Below are 19,501 nucleotides of genomic sequence, written 5' to 3'. Positions count from 1 at the left end.
AGTCTTCTACCTCTGAACAAAACTGTCCAGCAGAAGTGTGTGTGTGCGCTCCCCCATCAGTGCAGGCAGCAGTCAAGCCCTCCATTAGCTGAATTATTTATTCCATACGTTGTTAGCATGCTCAAGATAGCAGCTCCCGCTAGGCTTCAATTAAAACATCAAGAGCGTCTATTTGTCTAACATGTTTTCCTAAGACACACGTTCTACCGCCCCTCCCCCCCCCCCCCCCCCCCAGAGTGTTCTGGCCATCAAGGGATCTGTGCCCGTTTCCCGTCCAGCTGCCAGGCTACCTGCCTGAGTCAGTGTCTCCTGGCAAAGGCAGCCGCACAAATGCAAGCTCTTCCAGGCTGGTGGACAGCACCTCCTAAGCTGAGGGTTCTCGGAAACAACATGCCCTGTTCTAGTTCAGGCTGAGGGGTCGTAAACGGTGGTGGACACCAGCAGAAAAGGGAAATCCGTCTTGCCTTCCTACATTTTGCAGACAGCAGAAAATTACAGCTTGAATGATCAAATGTACAGGTGCAAAGCACACCCCTAGACTAGACAGTCATAACATCGCTTGGTCTTGATCCCTGTCCTGCGGCAAAGGACAGATGCACTCCTGTCGAAGTATCAGTGAAGGTTACACATGGGCATCGTTGCCCCCTTCCCCGACAAGGAGCAGCCCCAAATCCCTTGCACACCTGCTCCCACACTCTAAAAAGCAGCAGGGGGAGGGGACAGTGTTATGTATATTACGGTAGCACTGAGACACCCCAACTGAGATCAGGGTCCCATTGTGCTAGGTGCTGTCCATATCCACAGTAGAACGCATTCCTTTTTCCAAGCAACTTACAGCTGCAATATCCAAGACAGAACATTACCTCCCTTTTACAGATAGAGGACGGAAGCACAGGGAGACGAACAGCCAGATATACAAAGATAGTTAGGTGCCTAAAGACACAGACGGGCACCTAGTGGGATTTCACCAAAGTCCTGAAGCAGATTAGGTGCCTAACTCCCATTGACTTCAATAGGAGGCAGGTGCCCCACCTGAAGATCCACCTAACCAGCCATGGCCATGCCATGGATCTTTTACTGCCGTGTAAACGTACCCTTAGTGACTCAGACACAGTCACATAGCAAATCGGTAGAACAGCTGGAAGCAGAACCTCGGTTGTCTTAGGACCAGCCTAGTGCCTGATCCATAAGAACACTCTTCTTCTCCTTGGGTCTGGCTGAGCAGGGGTCATCATGCCAACGTGGCGTGTTCCTATCTGAGGCCTCACCCCTGCTGGGACGCAGAGGCCTGGCTCGCAGGCAGCAGCGCTCTCCCTAAAGCAGCGTGAGTGGCCCTTGCTCCCCGTCTGGCCTTTTTAACCTGATGCTGCTGTGGCCCATGTCAGCCCTTCACTACCTCTGTTTGCAAGCAGCAGCGCTCCCTGAACTGCCTCTCTCCCTGCTCTCCCTGTCCCGTTTGCACATACCAAGAGGCAGCAGCTGCGCCTGACGCAAGGGATACGATTTCACTGAGGCTGTTTCTGAGGGTGCTCTTCTCCCACCTCTCTATGCTGCTATCCGCTCACGAGAAGCAGCGCTGCAGGGGGCGTTAGAGCAGGACGGTCAGGCTTGCATGCTAAAATTGCCTTCGCCAGTGACTTCCTAGATTTTTCCCATTTGTGGCACAAGGGCACTTGTGCAAGAGGAACTGTCCGCTAAGGATGTTTTTTGCGTGGGAATTTCCTTGTTTGTTTGATAACATCGCTGTTGTGATTGGGATAGTGTTGGAAGCTGGGGGCATTTGAGGGTGTTGAATAAGACGACACGGGGTAAGATGGTGTTTTGATAAGGCAGATGAGCATGGAAGACAGCGTGAGCTGGCTGGAGAGGGAGCATGCCTTGGGGAAGCTACAGTGAGCAACAGATGAGACAGGAGACTGCAAGCTCTCAAGTCCAATGGCAGAGGTTTTCTTGCATAGAAAACCACCAGGGGTGATCAAACCAGCAGGCAGAAGAGGATCCGCATCTGTAAGTTGTTCTGTTGATGTACAGCTTTAATTAGTCCATGGCATCTAATAAACGGGCACTTTATTTATTTATATAGAAACAAAATGACAAAACACACTCCAAACAGCTGCTAAAAACCTCTCATGAAATATTTAAAGAACTGGCGGGATGTGTAGAAATGGGGTTTGCTTCCGCAAGCTAGAGCAAGTGACGACATTGAAGACAGGTGGGAGGCGTTTAAGTAAAGGCAACAGACTTACCAGTTGGGCAGCCCTGCATCAGCAGAGTGCTAGGAGAGCACTGGGGTCATGGTTTATGAATGATGTACAATGGGCAGGGACCGTCTTTCTGATCTGTGTCTGTAAAGTGCCTAGCACAGTAGGATCCAGGTCCATGACTGGGGCTCCTACACGCTATGAAAATACAAACAACAATGGCAGAGATATGGGGTCCCTGGACTAGCAGAACAGGGAGGGCTGCAGATCAGGAAGGAGGTGCATCAGAAGAGCTCTGGGGAGTCCCAAGACTGGGATAGTAGAGAGGTTTGTATTTCATTAATCAGGTGCATTAGCTCAGTGTGCGAGATCCTGGGGCTGGAATAGTGTGTGTGTTGGGCGGGGGTGGAGAGACACAGCATTGGGTTAGAAACTGGTGGGGGGTTCAGAACTGGAACAGCAATGGAGTGATAGTTTGTGAAGGAGGTGCACTGACAGAGCTGAGTGACAACAATCTGCACAGACCTTGGCTGAGTCTCTCACTTTGATAAGATCTAAAATGCACCCCAAGCACTTAAAAACAGCAGCAACTAGTAGTAGAAACTAATGACCCAGATTCTCCTGTGCATTTGGGTGTGTTTCAGGTTTCCTTGTACCTCAACAATCCCCAGCTGTCCTAATCACCACTGGAGGAAGTTATAGCAGGAGAATAGCTTGGCTCATAGCTGATCCAGGATCTGGGAAGTGCAAAGATGACTCAGATGAGGATCTGGATCAAACATCTGGAAGGGAAATTCCTTGGTGTGCTTACTAGATTAGCTTGCTGGGGCATCTGTCTTCTTTCTGGGTTTTTATAGCTGCACCAATGCAAACCGCACACACAGACAATCAAAGCTGCTATTTTCATCTGTGCAATTTATCCTTGTTCCTGGCATTGATTAGAAGGGGACAAATTCCCAACAAGGCTCAAGAAATGGTTGACAAATGCTGGCTACACGAACCCAGAAAACTCCCTCCTGTCTGCCTGAGAATTCCCAAATAAACAACAGAAGGGTGGGGAAGGGAAGGGAACCTTGTTTTCTTTCAATTAGTTTGTTGTACTTTGCAATTGATTTTGTGTCTGTGTCACTTACCGGGCTGCCTCACGACCATCTCTGAGAACCACTTCAGCAATTTACAATAATCAAAGTACTTATAAGCCACTTAACATTTCCCAACACTTTGCGCTTCCTACAGAATCCCCCATCCAGCTGCTAAACTTCAATACTCGGCTGTAACCAGGAGCCATGCTGAAAAAGGAGGGTTGAATTGAGGCATGGGCCTTATCCTTCGAAAGGTCAGATTTGTTAGCGGAGAGGGTTATTTCATTTTTCATTTTCCTGTTTCTACTTGGATTCTTCAGGCTGTGGCTCTATTATTCTTATTCACTAGTTGTATTGTATTATTCTTATTCACTAGTTGTATTGCACCAGTCGTGCCGTCCAACCGAAACAAACAGAGAGCTCTTGCTACAAAGACCTTCCAATCTAAGACAAGAGACTACAGAGGCATATAGCCAGACAAGGGGAGGACAGGGGAATAAGGAGGTAATGCTGGTCTGCGTGCTAGGCAGTGGTCCGTGTGGGGTAGCAGCCTAACCAAAGTCCAGTTTTCTGTAGGCACCATGCCACAGGAGAGTTTTAACAGTTCCACTGCCCTCGCAGCATCCCAGCATTCCTTAGCCCACGCACTGCCCCTTAAGAGCCATTACCAGCTAGTGTACTTGAGAGCAACCTCAAGGCTGTACTAATGTATGCTGGGGCCAGTACAGACCCAGCCCCAACCCCATCACTATACATGCAAGGAGAGCCACTGAGAGCTCAGTGGAAGTATGCACTGTTCAGTATGGACCGATTAGCCCCAGACACTAGCAGCGAAAAAGGGCTATCCCCGTGTGAGTGCAGGATCATTCCCCACTGTCTATCCTCCAGGCTGACTATAAAGTGTTCTGGAGAAGGCCTCCCTTAGGAGAGACCATTCCTCTGCCTAATAGATGGTGCTGTTGCCCGGCGTCATTAGCAATCCAAGCGCTTCCTAAAAGCTCTCAGTGTCTCCTGTGTTTCCTGCCCCTTGTGTCAGAGAATCCGTCACTCTCGGGAAAGCGGAGTTGACGGGAGGTGCATTTAGGGGTTTTTTCTTTTAATTGCTTTGGTGGAGGCTAGTTCGGCGGGTGCATGGCTCTGATAGAGGCCTTCCATTGGCAGACGGAGCAGGAGTGGGGCGGGAGATGAAATGTAACCAGAACAGTGGAGGTTTAATCCTGCGGCCTTCCCTATAAAATACAGGGGTCACATCCTCAGCAGTTATAAATCAGCATTAGGCACCGTTCCATTTAATGCAGCAAGGCCAGGTAACACCAGCTAAGGATCTGGCCCCAAGAGCAGAGAGGCCTCTTCCTTTTCAGCTTCCAATTCATTACTGGCCCACGTAGGGCTCCGATCCTGCAACATGCAGAGCACCCTCAGTTGCGGCGGTCATCGATGCAGGAGTCAGGTTGGTGCTCAGCTACATCACAGGATCGGGGCTTTTAGAGTGCATGTGGCACCAAATTCCCCATTTAGAGACAACGCTGCTTCCAGGCCCAGGGTCTGGTGCATTTCTCTGTACTCTTTCTCAGCTCTGGACTTCACCCAGGGTCTGGACTTCACCCAGGGTTGAGGCAGTTGTCTGGGTCCCCATCTCTAATATACACATATACGGATGTCAGTGGGAGTTTTTCCTGTGTGAGGACTGCAGGATTCGACCCATATAGTTCAGACAACTTGCTTTAGTAGTGTGTTTTAATGAAGGTGCAGACATGCTTCGGGAATGGGAAGAAGAGGGGCTGCTGATGGGGAACTGCTGTAAATTGTAATAGCCACTTTCACATGGTCAGTTGTACCATGCGGCTGATGAAACGACACCATGTGCACTGCCTGGAAGCTTGGAGGGACCCTTCTTACAGCAAGAAGAAAATGCACAATTCACACGTCAGACGGCGGCTGCAATGTGCGCAGCGTTAGCCAGGGTTCCAAATGGAATCCACTTACACAGGCAACTGGTTTTCAGCCAAACATTTTCAACGCACAAAAAATGGGGGGCGGGCGGATTAACATGTTGACGAACGAGCTATTTTTCATCAAAAATGTTTTTAAATGGAACCAGCTCTACCATTGAGGTCAATCGGGGTAAGTGAAGTCAATAGAAATCTGAACCAGGCCTCAAAAGTGCTCATTTTTATTGCACATAGTTTTGGAGCAGATTTGGAACTAAAGCTACCCACCATGAACCACGGAACAGAAATATGGAAACCCTTTGAGGTAGGAAGTTATACGGGCAGAGGGCCAAAATCCTGGCATCCTGCAGGAGATTCTGCTCCAACCTTACTCATTCGAACTCCTCTTGGCTTCAATGAGGACTTTGCTTGAACTAGACTGGAGTAGATCTGGAGTAACAGCTGAGCTGGGATCTGACCTAAGGCAAGAAGAACTGAGCAGCGATTCATTTTGGAACAGGGGCATCGTCACATGGGGCAGCAAAGCCCCTCAGGGCTGCCTCTGTTGCAGGGAAGGAGCCAGCGCGCCCAAGTCTGATCGGAGAGCCCGGGTGGTCTGGAAGTTGTATTTCTCTGAAGTGGAATAACTTACAGCCAGATGGGCCTACAGGAAAGACGTGACTGGAGTAACCTCCAGAGGGTGGTAGCTTTGTCATCAAAAGAGCTTGCGACAGTGCCTCTAAATGAAATAAGGAAGGAGGAGATGAAAGACAAGGCCATGCATTAAAATGCCAATCTCATCCCGCTCCTCAGAAGTGAAATGCAGCCGCGTCTTAGGCGAAGGAAAGCACGCTTTACTGACTGCAGCAGACAGGCGCTTTCCTTCAAATCAAAGGGGCTGTAGTGGGTGTACGTGCGTTCCCCCAGGCCTGAATCAAGGGGGCAATTCTGCCTGGAATCCGTAGGCTCTTCCGTTTGGTTTCCAGGGCAGCACACTTCGAGCAACGCATCTAGACATGTGAGAGTGTAAAACACCCCACAAGACGTCAAGAACCAGCCTGGTTTGGGGCAAACCTCATTTGGAGGAAGGATTGTCTCCTCCTCCTTGGTGCCAGCCCTGTGGGCTGAGCACTATCTAAAGACCACCTTCCATAAGGGCCCACAGGTGCCATGGTGATGAGTTTGGCAGACAGGCCTGTGTGGAGTAAGTTCTACACTTACAGACTGGAGCTGGATTCAGGGTAGAAGAGTGGCCTTTTGAGGAAAAAGTGATAACAGAGGGAGTGTTTCAAGAGTGCACAATGCTACAGTTCGAGACTGGATCCTCGTGGAGCGGGCACAGCACTGGGAAGCGCTCAGGGTACGTCTCCACTGCAACGGGAGACTCGACTGCAGCTCACAGACAAAGGTGCTCTAATCTCGCTACCTCAAGCATCGATATCAGTGATGCCACAGCAGGTTTCAGCGTGAGCTCTACTAGCCCACCCGGGCCCCTGGTAACTATTCAGGCAGGCAGTCTGTGCTGAAGCCTCACTGTTCTGGTAGTGGAGCTAGCTAGATTAAGGCCAAAACGATGTGAACAGAAGCACTCAACTGTCTAGACTGGGGCTCAGACAGACCAAACTGGGACAGACATCTCCTAGTCAGCGGCTCTTACTGGTGTTTTTGTACTATCAGTTAGGTTAGTCCAGGCCATGCAGAGCACATGGAAATGATGGGGAAGGAAATTAAACTCTTGAGGTCAGGCTAGTTCTTGTTTTACCCAAACCGTTCACCCATGCCTAGCTAGAACAGAGGGAGCATTAGGGACATAAGAGCCCCGATCCATCAAGCCTGAGATCCTGTCTCCAGCGGTGGCCTGTCCCGCAGCTTGAGAAGGTGGTGAACTGCTGCCAAAATGAACCTGCCAGGTACAACGGGGCTGGATACAATCAGAGGGAGATGCCTTCCCGTCTTGTCTTTGCACCAGAGACAGTCCAGGGCCCAGAGAAATCACAACTTTGCAAGCACAGGCCTGGGAAGCGGGACTCCTGGGCTCTGTTCCCCTCTGCCACAGCTTCCCTGCGTGACTTGGGGCTGGTTGCCAGCTGCTCTGTGCTCATGGGAGCAGTCTCAGTAAAGTCAGCGATTAAGGGCTGCAGGACCTTTGGACCTCTGTCCTGGGGTCCCTATCTGTGCAGCAGGGATATCGACACTAATATGCCCCTGGAGAAAGGGGACTGGGAGGTGTGACTCATTCGTGTTTGCAGTCGCTTGGATAGAAAGTGAGCGTACAACAGAGAGAGAGAGAGAGAGAGAGAGAGAGGCGCCTGAGCTCAGATCCTAGCCTTTCAGGGCATGTCTACACTGCAGTAAAAACCAATGGCACCAAGTCTCAATGCTCAGAAATTGCGGTGTAGATTTTTGTGCTCCAGCTCCAGCCCATGCCCTGAGACCCACCCCCTTGGCAGAGTCCCAGAGCCTGGGTTCCAGCCTGAGCCCGAACATCTACACTGCAATTTGATAGCCTCAGAGCCTGAGCCAGGGTCAGCTGACCGGGCCAGCCACAGCCATGCTGCAGGTCTTCTAATGTCATGTAGACAGACCCTTAGTGCCAAGAACCTGCTCCTCTTTCCGCCTGTGTCTGGGCATTTACCGTTCTCAGCCTGCCTCGGAAGGGACCCTGATGGAGAAAGCCCATCTTGGGCCTCACCGCAACTCTCTTAAACGGCTTTGGCTCATCCCCGCAAGCGGCAGCAAGTGTAATTCACAGACAATTTAATTCTGATGAAATACAGCGGCTAGAGCCCGAGAGCCAAACGATGCCTAGACTCAATGCTAAGCCTCACCTGTCACTCACGCACGCTCCTCCTTCCCCGGAATGCAAACCTCACTTAATGGGTCACTCAGGGATTGCCTTCCAGGCCTCGAGGAAACCTGATGCTACTGCCAAATTTCCAAGATCAATAAAGATTCCTTAGGTACCGTGCATACAAAACGAGAGACTCTTTGCTTAGCTAGCACATCCCAGCTAAGCTACCATACTTCTCATCATCAGCCGCGCGGAGGGGGTACCTGACTGCCAGAGAAGGGGAGAATTCAGCAAGGGTTTGGGATTGGTTCAGGTGAAGAGCTCTGTTCCTCATCCCGCCTTGCTGGCTATGATCAAGGAAGGCGTAGCTGGAGGAAAAGAAGCCTCCAGGAGATGTCAGCTATTCCTTCTATGCTCTGCCATCCTGCTCAAGTTGTCTTGGTGGCCCCAATCCAGCAAGGTGCATGCCTAAAGAGAAGCAAGTAATCCCACCGCATTCCAGGAAAAAACTGACTAATGGGATAGGCCTCCAGGAACTGGGACTGCAGCTACACAGAGCCCCAGTGAAACCCATGGGCATAGGGGCCCACTCACATAGTGTTACCAGAATGCTCAGTATCTGCATACATATAAGTAGTGGGTTAATGGAGAAAGTGGTGCTTAAGAATACGTATCAGGCCTACAAAACCCAGGAGCTATGCTAAAACCTGTGGTGCCCTACAGAATGGCTTCCACTCTGCTGCTCTCCACTCCCACCCTTAGCATAAGGAGCCGTTTGCAGGACAGAAGCCTTGCTCTGTTAGGTTAGCAAAGCTTTTCTCGGCAGTCTGTACAACAGGGCTTACCGCTGCCATCATTTCAGTCGACCACCCCTGTGCTCAGTCATTCTCTGCTTCTCTTCCACCCCTTCCTTACTCCCCACCTCTCCTCTTCCTATCTCTCTCCCCTCACCATCATTTTCTTAAATATTAGCCAGTGTCTCCAGTGCTAGCTTCCACCCCTGTCCTCTCCTCTTCCCATGGCCCCATTTCACCATGTGTCATTCACCCAGCTCCTCCATAGCAAACTTTTCCGAAGAATTGCCAGGTTGGGCTAGGAACCAACCTACCAGCACAGATCTGAGTATTCAGATCCCACTGCAAACAAAACCAAGCACTTGTCTTTAATTAAACCACCACAAAAGACTCTCCCTGGAACAAAAGGAGGAAGTTGCCTCTGTAAGATCTCGCTTTTAGCTGTATGATAATTAAGCTTTGTTTATTGGTTTTGCAGCTCCATTTGGAAGCTTCTCTTTTCCTGTCTCTTCCCCCTCCTCCCCTTAAAGTTTCCTTTTCCGTTTTATTTTCAGTCAATTTCTTCCTAGACAAAACTCATGCATCGGCATAAAAAGCCTCTTTATCACCACAAGCTGTGTGCACACATCCTGACCTATCAAGCAGGATTTAGCACCTCCCACAGGGCTCTTTGGCAAAATCCTTCACCAGCAAGTCTCTCTGCAGGAAGCTGTCCAGCACAAGGGATGCTTGTCCAGCCTTGGCGTTGTCTCTACATTAAAAATCCCCCAAGCTCCAAGCTCATGGGGGAAGAGAGGGTGATAAGAATCCCATGGAAATTCTTAGGTGAGACTTCCAGCAAAAGTCATCGTCATTTCACCATCCAGAAACGTTAGTTTTCTCATCAGGCCTGGGTCATGCAATCTGATCCTCATGGGAGGACCCAGGCTATGTCCCATTGATACTCACAATGGGGATTGTCTAGCTCAGGTGCCTATGGCAAAAGAAACTGGGCACGCCAGAGGGGCCAGGTGCGTGCAGCACTGTTTGTACTGTGCAGTCAAGTTCAAAAAGGAAAGCCACCTCAACTGTGAACCAGTGCAAAGTGGGTTAGCAATGGGAAGATCATTTGCACTAGTTGTGCTACTGCTCCATGACCACTTTCTACTTGGTTGCTAAAAGGACAGAGGTGGATACCAAGACTGAGTTGATACTGAGCCCTAAGGCTAAACCAGGGCATGTAGCACGGTTGCTAATCAATTGGGGGAAATTGTGTGTGTACGGACAGGGGAAAAGGGCTATTCCACAATCATGCTAGAGGAAACAAAGGGTACTTAGCAGCAAATGTAATCCTGATGCGTCATGTGAAAAATCTCTGCCTTTCATGATCAATCAGTGGGACTCATTGCCGCAAGATAACACTGAGGGCCAAAAATTTCCCAGGATTCAAACAAGGACTGGATGTTTATATGGATCGTGGGAGTATCTAGAGTTCTAACACTGACAGATGAAAAATAACCATGAGTTTAAGGAGCAATCTAAAGCCTGCTAGAGGTCTAACTGGTAAGTAACAGCTAAACAGGTAGGATCTAACTATTGAGGTCAGGAAGAAACTTCTCCTGGGAGCAGGATATCCCACCTCTGCTCCTCCGGGGGTGTCTCTTGCGCCTTTCCCTGATGAAGCTTTTTGCTGGCTATTGCTGGAGACAGGATACTAGACGGGATGGTCTAATCCAGAGTGGCAATTCCTGTGTTCCTCTAGCACAGGCAAAGCAATAGATTCATTCCTGCAAGGTCTGTCCAAGCCATCTCTGAGACCTTGTCTACATGAGACATTTGTTTTCAATATAGTCTGGGATGTGAATTTAAACTGATCTCGTTACACCAATATGACCCCCTATAGTGCCTGTCTTTGGCATAGCAGATGAGGCTTGGAAAGGGGGTTAAACTAAAGGGGGAAAAAATCCAGTGAGACCACAGTAAGAGTCCACACAGGGGTTTACACAGGTATAACTACATCAGTAGAACCATTACAAATTTCCTGTGCAGACAAGGCACACAGAAATCTAGGTTCAATTCCAGGCTCTGCCAGTGACACCCCATGTGACTGTGGGCGAGTCACTTAGCCCCTCTGTGCCTCCATTCCTCATTTGTACGATAGGGTAATAGCCCCACCCTGCCTCACAGGGCAGTTGTGAGGATAAATACGTAAAAAACGGTGAGATGCTTAAATACTATGGTGACAGAGGCTGGGTAAGCGCCTAAGATGGCTTGAAAGCCTTAGGGTCGTGCAGCATTCTTCATGCCAATTTTACAGGGCTCTTTGCATGAAAATAAAAATTGACTAAGCTTAAAAGAATGAAAATTAAAGAACATTTATCCTCTCTCCTCCACTTGTCTCTCATTCTTGTCTCCTCTTGCTCCTCCCTCCCTGTTCCTCTCTGAAGCGAATGCATTCAATCTTTTTTGTCTCAGCAAATAGCTTTTAAGTTTTCTCCCGTTCTTTCTAATTTATATTATTTTAATTATTCAATAGCCCTCTCATTCATTGCCTGGAACATTAACGCATTTTAAAAAGGGACCCAGGAAAAAAGCAAACTCCATCAGCGCTCTGTTTTTCTGTCTCAGCTAACAGCCTCCAGCTTTCTCAGGAGAGCGTGAATTTCATTGCAGCTTGTTGGGCAAAAGGGAGGGGAGAAAAAAAAGAGATCTTGGAGAGAAGACCATGAATTCCAAGATGTTGAGAAAATAAATATACGCCATGAACCCAAGCTGGGATTGTGTCCCCCAGGTGAAGAGTTTGCTCTTGGTCCACATTCACTGCTTGTAGATATTCCACTGCAACTGCTTTGGCATTTGCGTTATATTTACTTTTATCTCTGCGCTTCCCTAGATCTCTGCCAGTTGCTACTAAGGGGGCTCTTGTTCAAACATACTTTCTAGCCCAAGGACATTACAGTGTTTAAATAAGTGCTCAGCAGGAAAGAAAGAAATTAAAGAGTCCTTGGAATTCTCCTGGGATTAAATGGAGATGGGGACAAAAATCAGAACAGAACTTTTTGCATTAGCGACAGCCCTGTTCACCCAGAAGGATCAGTGTTTCAAGACTCTTCATTGTTATTTATATTACAGTGGCACCTAGGAGTCCCAAACACCATGACTGTCCACTCCCACTTTGTGCTAGGTGCTGTCTGTACATATAGTAAGAGACAGACCCTGACCCAAAATACTTACAATCTAAATGGACAAGACAACTAATACTAATAAGATTTACCTCTTATCTAGCACTTTTCATCCGTAGATCTCAAAGCACTTGACAAAGGATGTCAGTATCCTTAACCCCATTTTACAGATGGGGAAATGGAGGCACAGAGAGACAAAGTGATTTGCCCAAAGTCATTCTATTGGCAGAGCCAGACCTAGACCTAAAGTCTCCGGAGTCCTAGTTCAGTGCTCTATCCACTAGGCTGCACTGGAAACATCATGAGCTGTATTTTATATATGGGGAAAGTAAGCCAAGACTCTGGTTTCAATGGATTTTTTTTCCATTTAATATAACCCCCTTTCCAAGCCCCATCTGTTATCCCAAAGACAGAAAAGCCAGCTGGCTGCCCAAGTAGAACTAGGCATAGAACCCAGGGGGTTCCTATTGTAACACCCCATCCTATACCTCAATCAACAGGCCATCCACACAAATGGACAGAATGAATGGCTAACAGATAGTAAGCCTGGCAACAAAATAACACACAGCTGGAGTGAGAAGAGGCAGCCAGATCAGTTGCTAAATCCTCTAGAACTAGGACGGGTCGGACATTTAGAGGCCTAAGTAAATAATAATTTCCAACAGGGGGGTATTGATCCATAGGAACTGATTAGCTCATCCATACCTGGCCCTTCAGAGGGACAAATCTAAACCAAAGTAGAACCACAATACCATTTTTGGCCTTACTCATCAAATCCCCAGAAGGCAAGCTGTGCCTGTGAAGAGACTTCCTAGGCACAAGCTTGAAGCTCACAACAGGAACGCAAAGGTGCCAAGAAGCATCAGTTCATCACGTGACTATTCAAGCTGTGTGTGCATTTCCCCTGATACCACCACCCGCTACAAATCCCAGGAGCTACAGGATACAGGGAATCCCCTGGCGCACAGATGCTATCTTAGCAATGGTGTCCTTGCCATGGCTCTGTAAACAGATGGCTGCCTTCCTCTCTATGATAAACATGTCAAGCAATGGCAATCAGTCTGCTCCTCGGAAATTAGGGGGAAATATCATCTCAAACTTTGGGTATATAATCCATATCCCATTATCCAATCATCCACAATAACTGGTGTCATGATGATATACATTAAAGTGCTTCAGTGCGCTGTCTGTTTGCTGCTTTAAGGCAGATGAGTTGACAGCGTCAGTCTAAAGCTGACAACGGTGTGGAGGGAGCCCCCTAAATTTCTCTCACACTATAGCAACCGGGACCGATCGAAGGATTTATAAGACCACAGAATGGGAGATCACATAGCCCCATGCAGCATGGTTTCCCACCATTTGTAGTCTCCACAGTGAGCTGGAGAGAAAGGATAAAGGATAGTCTTGTGATTAGGCCTCTGGATTCAACCTTGGGAGATGTGAGTTTAAATCCCACCTCTGCCACAGACCACCTGGCTGACTTTGGTCAAGTCACTTCATCTCCCTGGCCCTCAGTTCCCCATCTGTAAAATGGAGACAATAATCCTTCCTTTCTCTCACCCTTGGCTCATCTTGCCTGTTCAGAGGGTGAGCGCTAGAGGTCTGTCTCCACTGCAATCTGAGGTGCTACTGCAGCCCATGTAGCCGTAGCATGGCTATAAACAGCAGAGTAGACTCAACTGCAAGAGCTTCAGGGTGGGCTAGCTGTGCGAGTATGTACACAGGGCCCCTGCCAGGCTCGTACGAGCAGGGGCAGCATTAGCCTGGGTTTGTCTATCCATGTCGCAATTACTGCAGCACAGACATAGCCAGAGAGGCTTCTGTAATACCAATAATTACATAGGCCGCCAAGTCGAATGCTAACCGCCATTCTGCCCCCGTGTGCGTATGCCTTACAATGCAGTCTTTACAGCCAGTCTCTGTAACCCAGGGTCTCTTTCCCCTCTCTCCCACACCCTCCAGGTTATGCTACCCCCACCTGTTACATCCCATCTTGATTTACCCTGCAAGCTTCACTGGGCTGGGACGGTCCTTTGCTGGATACTTGTGCCATGATTATCACAATGGGACCCCGACAGCATAACACCCTTAGACAAGCAGCTGTGTAACGTCTCGCCATTGGGAAGTGTTTCCCTACGTGCTTGTTCTCTGCAAGGAGGGGTGGCAGAGTTTACAAAATCCCTCAGTCTGCCAAGCAGTCACTGTACGAACTCAGGGGAACGGTATTTTATTAAAAACCACGCCAATGACCTTCATGGAATCAATGCATGACTAAGAGCGGGGTGACAAACGGCTCCGACCGGCCATTAGAACTCTCCGACAGCGCTCTGCAAAACTACTGCAAATGACGCCTCGGCTTTCCTCTGTGATGCCATTTATTCCGATTAGCAAACCAGCCTCCACCAAATGAGATCTGAGCTACTGAAAAGGCTACCTGGGTTGGAACTGAGCCACCGGCGCTAACAGACCTGCTTTTATGAAAAGTGCCCCGGGTTGGCTGGCTTTTGTTGTTTTATATTAGAAGAACTCATACGGTCAGGACCTCAATTTTGTGTCTCATTCGAAGGAAGGCACCTTTGGCAGCGCAGTGCTAGCAAAGCGCACGGCCGTGGGGCACTAGCTCATTACTGACCCTGAGAGGAAATGCACGGCCTGCTCAATCAGCCCCTCTTCTTGTGACACCCTGAGTTTCCCTCAGAAGTCTCCTGTCTACACACACACTCCAGCCGGCTAATTCAGGAGAGCTGCCGAGTTCACCACCCCAGGCAGTAGGGATGCAACCAAGCAGCAGCATGGCCAGGAGAGTAGAATACAAGTCAGGGGAGGAGCTTGCACAACACCCCCTGAGAGCGGCGTGGCCAGAGCAGCATGGCGGGGTTTCAACATGAGGCACCAACTCTTCTTACTTCACTATATGACACAACAAAATTCCCGCCCCTCCAGGAAATTCACGGCTGTTACTATGCTCACCCCATGTAGCCACTTAGCAGTAGGCCTGTGATCTCCCCACTCCTACAGCACGTAGTCCTGGCCATTTGAGATCAAGGTGAATCTCCATTAGCAGCACCATGTTTCACCATCTTCAATGTATTTATCCTCACAGTTCCCCTGGGAGATGGGGAAGTGCTATCATCCCGTTTATAAATTGGAAACTGAGGCACAGAGAGGCTAACTGACCTGCCCAAGGTCACAGAGATGGCTTGGGGAACAGGAAGAGCAAGAATTGAACCCACGTTTCCCAGGTTAGCACCCTGAGCACTGGGCCAGCCTTGCTTTTTTGAAACTGAAACTGCAGGGCTTCAGGGGGCTTTGGACAGCAGAACAGAGGTGCCCCAATTGGGAATTTGGCCATAATTCTTGGCAAACTTGCCACAGGACCTGTAACAACCCAAGGGGTCAGGACCTCAGTTTCACACTCAATCCGGGAGGTGGCACGGCATGGAATTCTGCTGGAATATGGGGAATTGATACAAAGCCATCTGCTGAATCGCTGACACCTTTTCCTATGGTATCCAGAGTTTCCCATGGGTCCCTCACCCCACACCTGTTTAGCTTGTGGAATCACCCCCCATAGCAAGAGAGCAGGGTCTGCCATCTGAAGCTGCCCTTTCAAATCCATTTCATCACTCCCCTTTCTCCTCTCTTCTCTCTCACACCGACCAGCACCACGTCCTCCCAGGCACCCAGCTCTGATTAGGTTCCCCGAGTGTCTCAAGACCAGCTGCCTCAATAATGAAGGCCCTAAACACCGGGACAGCGAGCGCTCACCCAGAGGGACACCAAACAGGCTTAGCACATTCCATCCGGCTTCTCTTATTGCCAACAGGGCTTTGCTCAGCTAATTGCCCACATGCCATGGTGAAAGCAGATGCTGCAGGCCTGTTACAGCAGGCGGGAGGGGTGTGATTCAGACACTCGTTCTGGGTGGAGAGGGAGGGACCACAGGACCAGACCAGCATGGGACCAAAAGGTAACAGTGTTTTGCCCTGGTAGATCACCTTCTATCGGGGAATGGGAACTTGCTTTACAAACAGCAGGTGGTTAATTTTGCGGTCTTGAGGTCTCTTAGCCGCCTGGTGTGTGGTCACTGCCCTCTAGTGGAGGAAATCAGAACTCATCACCTGTGTGTCACAGGCCCCGTACCACCATCTGTGATTCGCCTTTAGCTCAGGTACTGAGAGCTTTGGAAAGCAGGGTCTCTGAGCTCTACCCCAGACCAGGGGTGTGAGAAGTACAGGCATTGAGAGCACCCCCTGGCTGGAAGTGGTTTCCATCATGTACAGGGTTCATGGTTTTGTTCAATGGCTCTCAGCACCCACACTATAAAAATGGTTCCAACGCCACTGCCCCAGATGGTAGAAGAGGCACATATCTGTACTTAAATAGCCCCCCTCTAATCAGCATCTCAGAATCTTTACTGTATTTATCCTCACTGCCTTAACACCATGGTACAGATTAGAGACACTAAGTGATTTGCCCAAGGTCATGTAAGAAGTCTGGGAGAGCTGGGAATTGAACATGGGTCTCCTAAAGCCTAGGCTAACACCCCAACCAGTAGCCATCCTTTGAGTGTCATTATTGTCTATTTTGCCGACACGGGGAGTTGAGACTCAGAAGGGACAGGCCTGGCCCCAGCTCACACAGCAAATCAGTGGCAGAGCCGGGAATAGAACCCAGGAGTCCTAACATTTCAATCCCGCAATTGTCCCTCCCGCCTCTAAAAGGGCTGACGAAACGTGAACCAGGTGAACCTACTTCCCCGAGGTGAAGAAAATTACCCCATGCATGGAGCAGAGATCTCCCTCCTGCTGCTGGTGAGGAATGCATTTCACATAGCAAAGTGCCTCTGCCCTTCATCCAGCCGCCCACGCCAGCGGCATGCACACCTTCTCTCATCCGCTAAGAGAGCCGTACAATAACCCCTCCCCATGCCCCCTGTGGAGCATCCAATTGCATTAAAATCAAGGGCCCGGCTTTGCCATATGCAGGAGAGTGAAAGGACTGGATGGAGAAGCATCATCATTGCAGGGTGTGGGTTGGGGAAGAGCAGAACCAGAATCCCCTGGAGAGAGGACACCCTCTAAACACCCTCACAGAGTTTGCACTCCCCTCCCTCCCACCTCCTTGCTTCCTCCGCCTGGAAGGGAGCAGATAACATGCATTTCATTATCATTAAAACGCCTGCAATGCTTTGCTCTTCACAGTTGCTGGTGAGTTATTTTAGCAGCTACAGCAAGGAGGCAGGGACTGAACTGTGAATCACCCCATGTGCTCCTTTCCCCAGCCACAAAGGGGTGGGGAGATACTGGGGGGGCTCCCCCCAGGGGCAGGGTGGGGGCTAGCAAGCATGTGTTACCTTGAACAGGCGCAGGATGTTGGCCACCATAATGGAAACGGAGCTGCCCGAGGCACCAATCACCCCCACCACGCGCTCCGGCTTGGTGATGATGGGGGGCCCGCCGTTGATGCACCGCACCTCAGTGCTGTCCTTCTCAATCAGGGCCTGGACAAAGGTCAGCGACTGCTCCAAGGCGTGGGTGTCCCGGGAGCAGGTGTCCAGGATGCGTGCCCCCAGGGTGATGTTCGGGAGCAGGTCAGGGTCGTTGTTGATGCGATCCAGGGCAAAGAGCATGGCCTCCAGCCGGTGAATGCCCTTCTCTTTCTTCAGCTCGCCACAGGCCTTGCCCTCGGCGCCCCGGCCGTGCACAGGGAAGAGGCCTCCCAGGGTGATATCCCCGTCGATGCGGATGGAGTTCATGTGCGGGTGCCCCTGGCCCTTCGGTTTCGCCGAGCTGGCTGGGCTCCACCAGCCGCTGCACGCACTCAGGAGTAGGCAGAAGGAGAGCTGCTCCATGCAAAAAGATCCCTGGCTCTTCCCAGGCATCGCCAACACCACGCTGAAACCTCGCCCTGAAACACGGCCTAGAGAGCCATGCAAGAGGAGAGCTGCAGCACAGAGCCCCCTTAACCTCCCTGGCTTTGCAGCCCGGCTCCACCTTGAAGACTCACCGAAGAGGGGGTGTGGAAGGTGACGTCTCAGAGAGCCAAGGAAGAGGTGGCATGGAGTTGGGCCGCAGCCTTTCCCAGGGGACGCAGCATGGTTTCCTTGTCCCCTCGGTCACTTTCCCATCAGTAGCTGCGGTCTGCTCCAGCAGCCATCCCGCAGCAGGCAGCCGAGTGCAGGCGGTTCCTGGGGTGGGCTGCTTTTTACAAGGTCTCTTTCCCAGCCCTTTGGAGGATTCCGGCTGAGCAGCTAGAGGAAGGCTCTGGGCTTTGCATAACTTTCCATTAAGGACAAGAGGGTGAAAAAACAAACCAACCAACCAAAATCCTCCGTTCCTGTCTCCACAGTCCTTGAAAGGGATAGAGAGAGAGAGAGAGAGAAAAAAAAAATTAAATAGAGGCTTAGAGGACATCAACTGTTCAGATTTTTCATCAGGGAACTCAACAGAAATTAACACTGTAGGTTACTGCAAAAATGATTCGGGATTCCTTTGATTTTTGCATCATCCCGGCTGTTTCACCTCAGCTTAGAACAGGAGAGACACACAACGTTGGTACCAAGCAACCCACACACAAATCAAACGGAGCCACATCGAAAGGTCAAAACTTAAGTCGCACTCTTGGATCAGAAGCCTCAGTTACAACGGCAGGAGGGGGCCAGGCTGAACCAACCCCAGACAGAAGCAGGCAGCTGAATGCAACAGAGCGACGCCGGCTTTATCCAGCAGTTGCATTGGGCCCATTAGCTGCACCAAAGGAGGCGGGGGGCAGAGAGGTGGGAAAGGAGGAGGAGATGGGAAGATTGTGGCCGCTGAACTGGAACTCTGGCCTTGTGGTTGGGACTCCTGGGAATGGGTCCAGAAAGTTAGCAAGGCGCTGGAATAGTCAAAGCGAATCCCGAGCTGATTCTCAGGCTAGGGAGACTTGGAGCAACTTTTCCCACCCCCATGTTTGCTGCACACAAAGATGCCCCTTACCAATGAGCCTGTGTTCTTGGGACTCCTCCCCCTAGCCCATTTCCTACTGCAATTCTCTCATTTTGAAAGACAAACACAAAACAGCCCCACCCACCACCGACCCCCTTCCCCACAGATCCATACCGGCGGACAACACCCTCCCACCTGCCCCAGTGACAAGCACCTGAGCCACACCCAGCTGCTGTCAGGAGACACCTGCCTGCCTAAGACCCTTATGATACTTGCCAATCCCTCCCCCTGCCAACTGCTGGGTGCATTCCTGGACTCCATTCACCCACAAGGCCCCCCAAAACGCAAGGCCAGCTGCACTAGATCTGCTCCTTCAAGGCTGCGGGCAGTGCCAAGGACACACAGCTCCTAAGTGATATTCCAACCCAAAAAGCCCAGGATGCCGGGGCCCTTGTTTTTTCCCCCCAAATCTCTGTGTCCTTCTCTGCTCCGGCCTTACACACACCCACCCAGCTATTGTTGGGTCTCTGGGCCGGAGCCTGCTCCGAGCTGCTCTGCGTAAACCTGGAGTAACTCCATTGAAGTCAACGGGCCCAATTCGGCTCCCACACC

The 19,501-nt window shown here is 50.3% G+C and overlaps 1 protein-coding gene across 1 annotated transcript in view; it reads right to left on the bottom strand.

Annotated features, from left to right (window-relative positions):
- Positions 1–19,501, bottom strand: part of GRM4 (glutamate metabotropic receptor 4) — a 227,692-nt gene that overhangs the window by 144,504 nt on the left and 63,687 nt on the right. The window contains exon 2 of the mRNA XM_067531540.1: positions 17,317–18,313. Coding sequence (XP_067387641.1) covers positions 17,317–17,844 — 528 coding nt within the window. The 5' untranslated portion in view covers positions 17,845–18,313. The remainder of the gene's footprint in view (positions 1–17,316; positions 18,314–19,501) is intronic.

This window comes from Emydura macquarii, unplaced genomic scaffold (assembly GCF_026122565.2).
Source record: "Emydura macquarii macquarii isolate MOO-44397 ecotype Brisbane River unplaced genomic scaffold, CSIRO-AGI_Emac_v2 contig_3220, whole genome shotgun sequence".
NCBI classification, from domain to species: Eukaryota; Metazoa; Chordata; order Testudines; family Chelidae; genus Emydura; species Emydura macquarii.
This window is presented reverse-complemented; position numbering and strand designations above follow the sequence as displayed.